General features: G+C 42.5%; 1 protein-coding gene across 1 annotated transcript in view; it reads right to left on the bottom strand.

Moving 5' to 3' along the window:
- LOC307040570 (A disintegrin and metalloproteinase with thrombospondin motifs 20) overlaps positions 1 to 12,487 on the bottom strand; it is an 82,834-nt gene extending 70,347 nt beyond the window's left edge. The window contains exons 1-3 of the mRNA XM_079683536.1: positions 12,091 to 12,487; positions 11,568 to 11,929; positions 7,785 to 7,950 (exon numbers count right to left, since the gene is read on the bottom strand). Of these exons, the coding sequence (XP_079539662.1) occupies positions 7,785 to 7,950; positions 11,568 to 11,929; positions 12,091 to 12,181 (619 nt within the window). The 5' untranslated portion in view covers positions 12,182 to 12,487. The remainder of the gene's footprint in view (positions 1 to 7,784; positions 7,951 to 11,567; positions 11,930 to 12,090) is intronic.
- Positions 12,488 to 13,254: the final 767 nt, after the last annotated feature.

Here is a 13,254-nt window from a genome sequence, read left to right as displayed (position 1 = left end):
AGTTATGCTTATGGAAGTTATGGCAATGAACATTTTGAGAAATTAATTAAACATAAAATGACATTCAGTCAACAAATGCTATTCAGTCTTTTTATCACTGTCAGTGTTTACGAGCCAAGCATAGTTTGGAGTTCTCAACTTTAGATAACCCGATTATTGTGAAGACTTCCATTGTCTTTGAAAAACTCAATCTTTCCAGAGAGTCACACAGAGAGAGATTGTGTGCAACTGTTAGGTCAGAAAAAAAAGAAAACTCGCTCCGAGATTATTCAAGTGATGCCCCCAGCGGGCACGCGAGGCGGAGCGTGACTCCCTGGCACAAAGGCACACAGCTCTTGCTGCCGTGAGGCCCAGCCCCACGCCAGTGCCAGCATCAGAGTCAGCGCCAAGCCTGTCTGTGCACACAGCCCGGGCAGCTGGGCCAGAACACAGCTTTGTATTTTCCAAGAAAAAACTCACCAAGGCCAAACCCACTACACTAAACCCCTTAAACAGACTCATCACTGCAGACAGTCCGACATCAAAGGGATTATCAAAGCTAAGAAGAGTATTTACATGTACAGAAGTTGGTGTTAAGTCTCAGCGCAAGCGAGTGTGATAGGAAAAAGGAGAAGAAGAAGAAGAAGAAGAGGATGAGGAGGAAATATGGTCCTTGTTATAATAGCCTTTGAATCATTGCAGATTAGCCACACACAACCCTTCCCAAATCGCCTTAGATACAAATCCGCCTCTCACTAGGTAGTGAGCTGCTACTTACACCATGAGAAGACAGGGGTGACTGCCCTGACCCGCCGGGCGTACAGAGACATGACTACTACCCCCAAAGCGCCAGGCCTCAAATCAGCATTACCTACCACAACTCTGTATATTTGAATTGATTACTAAACAAATACAAAGTGAAACATTGTTTTTCTTTTTAAACAAGAAAAAATTAACGACCGTGAGCCTATAAAACCCAGCTCCAGCAGTTCTTCATAACAGAGAATAATAAAAGGAGCCCTGCACGATGCGAGTGTGAGCACTTATAAATGTTGTAATTTGCTTGGCTCCAGTTTGCACATAGCTGAAATAGGCCCACACCACACTCGCTTTTCTGCTTTAACGCCTACTTGACTTGTAAACTTGTAAAAATCTTTTCATCACTGTGCCAGAAACTAATCAGAAACAACAAATACAACACAGACAATGTTTATCTATTCACTCACTCAATAACATGTTTAATTGCACGCACAATACTGAACAGTTCTCTACATATTTTTTAATTCCTGTTGGGTTTGAATGTTTACACTGATTGACTTATTTACATTAATTCATAAACATGAAAGCATTGAAGCATTTTGATGATTGTATAACTTTCTCTTTGAGCCCATTCATGTACATCCAGGCTGTCCTGAAGGATCTCATTGAGATTTCAATCTACATCAAAGGCTTGCTCTTTGACTCTCCTTCAGCTCTCTGTCAAAAGTATCAATGCCAAGGGCCTAACAATGGGGAACACACATTTCATTGTTGAACTAATTAACATTCTTTTACAATGGCCCGCTGAGAGTTAAAGCGCCCTATTCCCCGGGTGCCAATTAAGTAGACAGTATACCTTACATTGAGTATAGGTACTGCCTTGGTTTCTATACAAGGTCAGACACTCTGGTTACTGACAGTACAACTCAAGAGGAAAATATGTTGAAACTCATGCAGACAATTAAGTGCAATTCTGTGGCTAGGCAGTAAGAAGCAGAGGCAGCTAATTGTTGCTGCTGAAAAAAGCTTTTAAAAGTGAGGCAGCATGGCTTTTGACCTCATTGGCTTTGTACACTAACAGTTCTCTCAAGAGTTCAAATGTTATTTTTCTGTTCAGAGACATGCTAAAGACGGCATGGTGGTCAGCTGAAGAATGTGTTGAGACAAAACACTACTTATGGATCTGGATTCCTATTGACGAGCAAGGTGCCTGGAGTCTCTCTTTTGTCAGACTCTAACAGATTTAAGATTATGTGAATGATGAATGACTGAGAGACCTCCACAACACAATTGTTTTCATTTGTTGTTAGGAAAAAGGAAATAGGAATTGCAACAACAAAAAAAGGGTTTGAAATGACACTTTCGAAAGAGCTTCATATTTTAGTCTTTTTCTATTGGCATATTAGTTATAAAGAATCTGTGTATTAAGAACTTCAAAAAGACACAGTCATAAAGAAAGCTGTTTGTATAAAACATGAAAACAAGCTCAATACAATCGAGTGTTGAGGTTGAGAAGTTATAGGAGTAATGTTCCTCCAACAAAGAGAGCATAGATGAAAACATCTCCAATTCTTTCAAACATCCCACTAACCAATTTTCGGACGCTGAAACATATATTTCTGCCGCAACATACAAAGCAAGCTGATAGATTTTCTGGCCTCTCAGATGGTAAACAGCTAGAGCTGCAGGCAATAACACTGATGTTTCACTGGCCAGCTCTCAGCATCACCTCTCCCCAGTCCACCTCGGTGGGAAACTGTCGCTCACCTGTCACCCCCTCTCACCTCTGACTGTTACCCATGACACCAGGCAGTAAGTCACTGTCACTCAAATTGCTTTAACCCTTCCAATCAGCCCCCATTTGCTAAGAATGCCCAGACAGTCGACAGTGGCAGAAAATAGCCCCAGCTGGAATCTGTCACGGGAACTCCCGAGACAAAACAACACATTGGGTTCAATAGGGCTGAGGCCTCAGGCAGACACATGGCAGCTATTAAAGTTATAGACTGTCTGTGGTTGCCCAGCCCTGTTCTACCCTGTCCAGAGAATCAGTTATCTGTTAATCAGATGCCAATGAGTGTAATGGGCCATGTTATTAGCTGCTTGCACTATCTTTGTTGAAGCTACAATTTAAGGCAATGATGTGACAAAGCATCATGCCTTAATCTGTTATTCCATTATGTTTATTTATTGTGTTCTTTTCTTTAGTCTTCTTATTAAATGTTAATGATGACGGAAAGCACTTTGAAATGCCTGTGTCTGGAAATGTGCTATATAAATAAACGTACCTTACCTTACCGTACCCATTACACAAACATCTACACACATATTTGCTCAAGACCCGCAGTTAATGAATAATAATAGGACTAACATTATCAGTGTTCCGAATTAACGCCATGTGGATTCTAAAGGACAAAATAAATTCTGTTTAAGGTTCTAGGTCGGCAAATAGCAAAGCAGTGAGAAGCAGGTGTAGAAGAAAAAAGAAAGTGGGCAGTGCGAAACAGCTGGGGCCTCTGCTAAGATCTGAAGGGAAACCGACAGGCACATGCAGCGTAGGCCAGGGCTGCTCAAACACATGAAGAAAGAGTCTCCTTTCGCCATTGCTATGCACTGCTTTGCTCAACAATTCCCAATACTCAGCGGGATTCTTCGTCCACTGACAGGCCAGGGCGCTAAAATGCACTCTTGACACACGCACACATAAGAAACCACATCTATGCACGCCCACAAAAGACCAAAAACAAACAGTTTTTCCGAGCAACAATAGGTACTTCCTGGAACGGGGGAGGTTCAGTCTGTCCAGGGGGCACGGGGGCATAGAGCAAGCCTAAGCCTTTTGGAGCAATCTGACATTCAGGGGCTCCACACCATCTAAAGCCAGACCCTAAAGGTGAGAGAGGGTGTCAGAGTGTTCAGCGCCCGTCAATCACACCCTGGCCTGCCACCTTTCCTGACCCCTGTCAAGAGCTAGAGTTAAAAGGAAAACAAAGAGCTTTATGCATATATAGTTCTAACTGAGGCTCAGCAAACAAGCCAGCAACGCCAGTAAACAAGCACCTCTAGAAGGGGAAAGACTCAAGGTCACATCCAACCGTCCACTGAGTGACTCCAAACAAAGAGGGAAGTGAGGTCACAATCAACAAGTGCTCCCATTCACATACATGAAAGCGCAAAGGGAGAGCGGGCAGCGATTCAAGTCGGCTAGTTCAAACCCCAGGCGGGGGAGGGCATTTTTTCCATGTAAATGAACCCATTGACCGAAAACCTGATGCTAGCACTGAACTACCATGTATACACAGTGGGCACCAAGGGGGGAATCCTACACAATGATTGTGTTGAGGGTCAGGGGGCACAGATGACATGTGTGCCAAGTATTGCCGCATCAAAGCCAGTCACTTCACTGTCCCAGCTGCCCTCAGTTAGCCATCAAGAAATGGGGGGGAAGAGCCAAGAGCCGATGAAACGTTGGTGTTTGGGTTTACTGATGGTAATGTTTGCTGTCAAGCTGTCTGCATTCAATTGACTGTTTCTAATTCAGACACACTATAACACCCCACAGCTTTAGACACACAGCCAACAAGTGTGAGAAAGAGATACTGTACAGCTTCCCTTCCCTCCGTCTCTTGCTTGTCTCCACATTTCGGAGAACAAGGGGGAGAGTTGGCGAGAGAAGAATCTGCCCCTATCTGCAGCCACCCTCATCTCTGTGGCTATCTCTGTTGAAGGACGACACAGGGATTCACATGCAAGCTCGGAGACAGATACCCCGTAGAATGTGTCATTAAAGGTCGGAGCTGTGTTGTGATTTTTAGCCCAGTAAGCTTCTTCCCTGGAGGCTTTTAAAACCAGAACAAGGCACAACAAGGCACTCTGTGACTTTCAAAGATTAATCACCCACTCAACAGCTATCTCCACTAGAGGTATTCTAAACAGCAGAGAAGCCACCCAGGCTGGCTGACAAAGACAGACGACTGATGCAGTTCCTAGAAATGTCAGTCACTGAGACCACATTTCGTGGTCATGTTGTTCAGGTTCTTTGATTTACTCTTACATTTCTGAGCTGCAGTGTTATGGTTTCTAATGCATTCACTAAATGTTATACTTTTGCATTTAAAATATATTTAAGCCTCTCATCCACTCAACAGCACATAGAATGATCAAGCACAGTGGAAAGAAGCAGCTGAAGACAGATATATAGTCCAGTCATCACTGCTGTAGTAACACAACTTCATTTTCCATCAAGTTAACACTCAAAAGCTCTTATCATTACACTTCTAGTTCACAGGTTGTGATGGCACATGTACAAAAAAGTCAAGTATTTGTACATGTCACAGATGACAAGTGTTAAGATCAAAACAAAAGTTCATCTTTGTTTGTTTAATTCACGTGGAAACATAGCCTTCCGCTCCTTTCAACACGTTTTCGCAGGTTGTGCAGGGACTGTGCACACTCTGGAAACTCTTACTGTGTCAGAAACAGAAGTCAGTCTGTCGTGCTCTAAGGCAGAACTATGACATGCCAAAGCTTATCTCACCAGAGGTATCTGCTGATACACATTTTGTTTCCTGGCGTTCAGCTTGATAAAACACAGCCCGTTTCATCTTTGTTGTGTTCAAAGAGATGTTTTCTTTTGCAAAGAGAAAGGCAGATAAGGAATAATAATCCCCATAGAGTAAGTCTTGCAAAACAACCTATTTTTCAAAAATTCTGGCAATTTTACATAAACATGTTTGGACCAACTGTGATAGTTGGCCGGTTCCAAAACCAAAGGCCAATAAAGCTTCAAACCCCTTGATAGTCAAAAACTAACCAAACTCCTCAGCATTCAAACTCCAGCCTCCAATTTTGATTTAAGCCAAGCGTTCTTATCACAGGAACATAAAGTGGAGGGAAACACGGAGAAAAGACAGAGGGTCATAAGATGACTGACCCTAACAAAGACTGCTTTTATAGCTCTTCAAAAAAGAAGAGATACTAGGAATGGAATCTGCACCCCACCAACACCACAGGTTCTCCAGCCTATCATCTATGCGATTAGATAAATCAGAAACATTTGCTTCTGAACTTGATATATATCAGTTGCGTTGGAGGGTTATACTGAAGACAGAAATGCACTAAACCTGTTATAGACAAAAAGCACCCTCTCTGTTAACCCCTGAGCTACCAGTTCAATGCAGTCCAATACAACAGCCCGGCAATGAATCATACCTTTAGGAAGACTAAAATAATATTCTGTGTGTAGTGCATCATGAGGTATTTGTAACTTATAGGAGTTGTACATAAGAAACTCCTCAGTGTACCTACATTGATGCTTGGCTATATTGTATGAATATATAAACAGAGCATTGGCTTTGTTGTACACTCCGTAATCTACTACCTACATCAGCTTTTAGTTTTTCGCTGCCATCCATTAATTACAAAAAATGACTTGTTGCTATAACATACAGAAAGGTACATTCAAAAAATGTGGCTGCTTAAGGATGTTTTCCCTTGCTGCTTCTGGTTTTCTAAACACTTTTTTCTCTATCAACAATTAGACTGCGGTTAGGCACCCAATACTTAGACACTGATTTAGTCTGATGAGGAACATAAGGCAAAGAAACACAGACAAAGTGTACAGACATGGTGTAGAGTGGAGGCAAGGGAAATGAAGAGCTTCAGAGAGACACATAGTACACAGAGCTTTATGTGTGATACATGGAGATTTTGTCACATTGTTATCCAAAGCCAAGAGGCAAATGTCCAAATCCAAAAACAGGAGCAGCCACTATGAGTGTTTTGCAAGCAGAAGAACACGTGCCAAGCCAGTGTTTATATCTAACCAGCTAGTAGCAGCTTGGGCTGCACTCCTTCCCATAAAAAGACAGGACAGGCCTGTTAGTCTTGGCTTGGTATGGCCTTCAAAGAGCACATTTATCACAGCATCTGGAGAGGGGCCTATCAGACAAAGCTGTGGAGCCGCTGCCTGGGACACCTCACAGTACTATCTCTGGCCCTCTGGTTCTTTTAATCCTGCTGTTTACCTGCAGCCCTTTGATGAAGACCTACAGGTGTCTCCTCCATTTAGGCACCTTTCTCTCTACTATTTCCTGCTGTACACTGAATTATATTTGTTTTATAGGTTATTCTGTTAATAGTTGAGGTCATGCTTTAACAATTCAGGATTTTTCTAATTGGGACTAAGTAGATATAAAATGAAATGAAGAATTCAACCAAAAGTCAGGTTCATTCACTGAGCCTCCACTCACAGTTCTTGAGGGAGAGTATGTTTAAAAGTGCCTCAGAGTGGGGGCTGAGAGACCCTCCAGATTTCTTAGTCTCTGTTTACCACACACAGACTGAGAGAGTGAAAGGGCAAAGCATATTAAGGAGGTATTGACCTGGCCCATCAGGTCATTCCAAGTTCTTTAAAGCGCCGCCACACAAAGGCCACCACCAGGCGACAATAGCTGGGTTTAGACAACAAGCATATCAAGCGGTCTGCACATAAAAAGATTTATTGCATCTCACAACAAAGGCCGCCCACGGAGCTCCCTGCGAGAACGAATCTAAGGCCCTCCATCGTGGTAAACTCCACTCGGTCACCCCACTTTCTCTCGAGGGCCTATCCACCATCCAAAGGCCTCTACCATAAAAATTCAAATGAAATTGGGAGAACTTTGAAGCAGCCTCCCATGCGGAAAACCTCTCCAGTTCTTTTCATCACCACTGCTAACCTGAAAAGTAATTATTCCTTCCCTCTGAGCTCTTGCCACGGAACTTGGATTGAATTCTCCTGCACAACATGAGTGAAAACACCAGGCAGTGTTAGGGCGGGTATTTAATTAATTAAGTTGAGGAGCTTTCAGCAACACCTCCTTAATCATGGCTGAAATATTTTGGGTATCTTGCGAGCCAAAGATCGTGACTGCGTATAATTTCCTTTCTGGGATAGTGTTTATTGCTATGGTTTAAAAAGGTCATCAGAAGGTACGTGTTAGTGGGTTAAAGTCAGACAGACAGTGGTTACAGACAGTGGTTACAGGCAGTCTGTAGTCTATTACCTGAGGCAGCACAGGGCTCTGTGTTGTTGTGCGTATGCGAGATGTTCTTCCTCTCCTGTTGATAAACAAGATGAGGTTTGTTGTGCTCTTCGTCATATTCCTCCCCCTCAGCGTTTAAAAGAGGTTCCATGAAGTATTCACCATATTGTGTCGTAAATGTTCCAACCTAGAGCAGAAAAAATAGATGTTATTGATTTCTTTGGTATCAGAAATGAGCTGAATGTTTGCATACATATGTGGGAAGGATATACAGATTAAGGCAGAGTTGCATTCAAAGAGGCTGCGGTTTAATTGCAGTAATCCTGTTCTGCCCTTGGGCACCACTGTGCACATTATTTCCATGCTTTTGAGCAAGCTCAGTTTTTTTGACAGGTGCATATGGAAAGAACATGCTGACTCACAAAAGGTCAGGGATTATCTACAACATCTCGCTATGAGTCATTGTTGAAGTTGTAACCATGACAATAAAAAGCCATTGTAAGACATTTTAAGCCCTTTATACATTCATAAAGTCATAAATCATCATGCAACAGTGAACCATTTAAAAAACAAAGATTGCAAAGGCTTTTAAGAGTGCTTGTTGTGACTATGAAAATGCATTTCCCTTCACAACCTGACACTGGGACCAGTGACATCATCATACAGTACATGGACAGAGCTGCTGACAGAGGAATGCTAATATTGATTTGGCAGCTCAGTCCCTCACAAAGCTTCTTAGCTCACTCGACCATGAGGCACAATGGTGTTTGTATGGTAATTTCATGCGCACACTTAAACAGGATATTGGACACTGGAATGTTATCTTTATTGTTGTTTTTCCATAACCATCCCCACGCGGGATGGACGCTTCACAATGGAAAACATACAGATCGGATATGGAAACGAGTACAAACTGTATGTGTACTTTTCCTCTCCGCCTTTCAAGGAGTGACAGATTACTTGGCTTGCACATATGAGACATAGTTCCTCGAGAGTGCTATAGGTCTATAGTGCACATGTGTACAGTGCAGGGTAATGAACTTGTAGAAACAGGTCACAGGATATAAGCAACAGCAACACTGGAAGAAAGCCCTCAGAAACTCATTTTTCCCTCATTGTACTCCACCTTGAAGGCTTTGTGACAATATTAGCATTTCTTGACAAGCCAGTATAAGTGTATACAACTCAGGGAATTACTCAAAGTATTTTGACAATGAAGTTACACTTTTCAAATGTGAACTGTTGTACTGATTTACCTTTGCACAAAGTTTCTGGAATACTTCAATATGAGAATGTTACAACCTTACTCCAACTCCCAGTCATAATGATCTAAATATAATTAATGATTTATACAGTGTAACAACTGGTAGATGTTTACCTGTATCTTGTAAATCACTATCCACGGCGAGTTAACTTTAATTAGATGGTTACGGTTAAGCCTTTCTAAAGTTCTCATGTGGTGTTAACAGAAGGCTGAACAGACAAATGCTCTGTTTAGTCAATGAAGGGGGCAGAGTTTCAGGGTTTCCCAGCATTAGCTCAGCAGCAAATCTGGCAAAACTTTGGACAGACACAATGGTTGCTGTTCAGTAACGGGTGCTGAACTGGACCTTACAACTGAGGGACTCCTGTTTGAAGCGAGGTCACCATCATGACATGGATGGAATGACTGTTGGCACACATCTGTTTAAACAGACCCTACAAAGGCACTTAAAAAACTGTTGGTGCTGAGTCATCGCAAAGTGACGTACAGTTGCAGTCAATCTCTAACCTAAAACCGGACATAAAGGTGTCATGAGCCTGATCTTTACACAGAGGTGCAACGCTTGGTGCCCGATTGAAAATGAAGAGCCTCATTTCTCAGGACAGTCTGACTCAACACACACTTCTATTAAGCGAGTGGACTGGGAGAGCGAGCTCCTTCAGGGAGATTTCCCACGGTGTGAGCAACCCTTAAGTTCCTTACAACCTTCATTGGCAGTTGTCTACTCTTCACAGCATTTCTCTCCTTTTCTGCCCGTCACAGCTCACTTTGAAAAGGCCAAAAAGCTCCTCAACCCCACCCCCTCGATTCCCCCCTGGGGATGGCTTTGAGCAACTCTGGACGAAAGGGGAACCTGCTTTTTCTAGAATGACCCCTTTGTTTTAGGGCTTAATTATTCCTTAATGACATCATCCCAACAAAATGTGCCTGGCCATTAAGCCCCAGTGATCAGATACGGACACATTTATGACCCAATAGCCTCTGGTGCTGTCTCCATTGTCCTGTCATTCTCAATGAGTGATGATGCGGATAAGCAACAAAGATTGCTTGAAAAAGGATGCAAACATGTTTGGATAAGCGAGTCATACATCAAAGTTGGGCAGAGGGGCAATTAAAGGCTTATTACCCTGATAATCCCAGCATACCTCATGTCTTAAATGGGTATACAAACTGAAAGAGTATGTATGTGGTGGTATCTCTTCTCCAGAGTCACACTGAATAGGAAATACCCCCCCACTAAGACTTAATGCGTGACATTTGTTTTATCATGCCAGGTTCCAACAATACAGTACAATTGCTGAATGCATTGTGAATGTACTAGATCAACATGCTATCCTGGTACTGTACAAAGTTAACCTATCTAAAATAAGGATTATGTCACTGATAGGGGGTGTGACGGGGAGGAAGACTCCAAGGTTATGTTCCTGCTGTCTGTGTTTCTGCGGCCAGCCAAACCCCCCCACCTCGCAGAGGCCAAACCAGAATCCGGCTGGCCCGAATGAGGTCAACCCCCTGCCCCTGGACCAGTAACCTTATGTGAGCCATTAAGTCATCCACTTCACCACTTGTGCTCTCACACAGGAGTCAGCAAACTAAATGACTTGGGTATCAGGATCCTCAAATGGGGCAGTAAACTCATTATTACCCAATAACTCTATTACAGCCCCGTAAGATCTAAAAGATGATAAAGGGCAATCCACAAGCAAACAGCTGTTTTAGACTGGAAGTGTGGTTTGGGGCTGTCACTGATTACTACTCTCATTAGCTCTGACCTGATGTTCTTTTAAAAAAAAAAACTATATGTAAAATAAAGAAAGAAACTGTGTAAAAACGTACAACTATTGAAAACACAAAAGGAAAAAAGTTGTCACATTTAAGAATCTAGAAAGAAACCAATGTTTGGCATTAGAGATTGATACATTAGCAATAACATTTTTACTTGATCACCTGATCAATCAACTGATAATCGACTAATCAAATTGGTTTGGCTATATATATATATATATATATCTGCTGCGTTTGCTATTATTTTTGTTAAAACTTCAAGCAGCTTCAAGCAGTTTGAAATGGAACCAAAACAGCTGCATGTTTGGTTCCATTTCATCCCTGTATAAAATCTGCTGATACTTTTTTGATCTTTGTAAGGTGAAATTAACCTTTTTACTCAAAGTAGGGTTAGCCAAAGTGCAGCATTCTCAGCATGAGCTCATCAGGGATTCTTAGTTTGTTATGCTCAAGAGCACTTCAGCAGGGTGAAGTCTTGTTGTCACATCAACTTCATTCTCTAACCACAACACCACCCGGATGCCCAGCCTGCACTGTGAACTATGGGAGCATCTCCTCACAGGCACCGAGATGCAGATTGCTCTCATCCTCCTCCTCCTCCTCAATGACATAAGTCCAGTAACACTTGCTCTTGTTACACTCCTACACACTTCACTTAACTGCGGGTTATGGGGGATATGCATGGGTGAAGGCCCTGTCAGCATCGCTTGATTAAGGCGTCTTAAAAAAAAAGGTACTTTAAAGTGAACACTCACAAGGCCAGTGCACATGCTGAAGACTGCAGGGAACTCGCTCTTGGCGTTGACATGTCCGCGGAAAAAGCAGTGGCGCATATCGCTCGGGTCATTGAAGGGGATGTCCGTGCCGTTGCTCTGTTCCACTCCCAAGTGTGTCACTGTGTACGAGGGGGCAATGAAGCCGGAGTCGGCGGTCAGATTGAGATGAAAGCGTTCCCCAAATGCATCAATCCTGTAGTGAACCCGTAAACCCGACAGGTCATCATTTAAACTTCTCCGTCTCCTTCTGTAGTGCAATTTGTGGGGGAATGATTCTCCAAAGTCATTGACGCGGAGTGGGGTGATGATTTCATACGATGACAGCTGTTTGATGAAGCTTTCTGCAAAAAGTAAAGAGAGAAAGTAATGGAATTAACAGCAGTGTGTATCAGAGTAAAACATGTAGCTGCAGCTTGACAACTGTACATTTCACAAGGCATCATTCCCACTGCTTTGAACACCTTTAACTTCACGGTACTCCTAAATCAAATCAAAACACTACCTTGTTTCGGGTGCAAGCGGTGTTGCAAAGTTTCTCGGACAAGCGCTGACAGATGACACATAAGTCCAACCAGCCAGATAGCAAACTGCATGATTTCCTCCGCGAAGAAACCCAGGCTGTCGTCTCCAAGGCAGTAACCTCTGTCTCTCCCGAGCGGCTCCCCCTCTCCCTCTCCTTTCCCCCGGCTTGTCAGCAACAGGTCGTGGGATCCGCGGAGGCTCTCTGCAGCGCAAGTCTTGCAAAGTGCACTGGCCTCATTGCATTGCTAAACATGCATCCACTACCCTCTATAAAAGCGAACTATTTATGACACATTCATCCCCCTGATGAAAACAAAAATTGCTGCCTAATGTAAACTGCAGTCTTTACTGAAAGGAGGGATCAGTGCCAAGTACGCTTTCCCTTAGCCATCCCTAGAACACCCCGTGCACCCTAAGCACTCACCAGCAGCGAAACGACGCCCCCTTTGCTAAGGAGCCAATGGGGAGCGCGCCTCGGACACCACACATGGGGCAGGCTTCAGGGCTGCAGTGTTACAAAAAAAAAAGTATAAATAAAATATACCACGATGAAGAAAATAACTCACAACACAACCATCCCGAATTCTGGGTTTTTGGGTCTGTCCCATAGACTGGTCTGTCCGCAATATTTATTACTGCTGATATTAAATGTGAAACGATCCAAGACACTTGTAGATTTGCAATAACATATTTAATTTCAAAATCTCGTGTGATAATAATGAATAATATTTATAAGGCTTATGCTATGTGTCTGTTGGCAGCACATATTGAGCTCATATTTGTTATACATAATACATTTTATCACTCAACCAATGTGTTTGCCACTTATCAATATCAGTTTGGGCTGGAGTAGAAGTAGCATATTAATATAAAATATAATAATATAATTCACTTCTGATTTTATTTTTTACTTCTTTTATGCATTTGCTTGGTGTTTAAAAACACATTTAAGAATTCCTTATTAGAAGTGTTTGTTTATGTAATTAATCCAAAGTGTAGGATTTAGGGGGATTTATTGGCTGAATTGAATTTTTTTTTTCATTAGTGTATAAGTACCTGAAACTAAGAGAGCTGTTGTGTTTTGTTATCTTAGTATAAGCCCTTTATATTTACATACTGCCAGTGAAGTATTGATTCAAGGAGA

This window comes from Notothenia rossii, assembly GCF_949606895.1.
Source record: "Notothenia rossii genome assembly, chromosome: 5".
Taxonomy (NCBI): Eukaryota; Metazoa; Chordata; class Actinopteri; order Perciformes; family Nototheniidae; genus Notothenia; species Notothenia rossii.
Note: the sequence above shows the minus strand (reverse complement) of the source record. Positions and strands in the feature narration are given on the sequence as shown.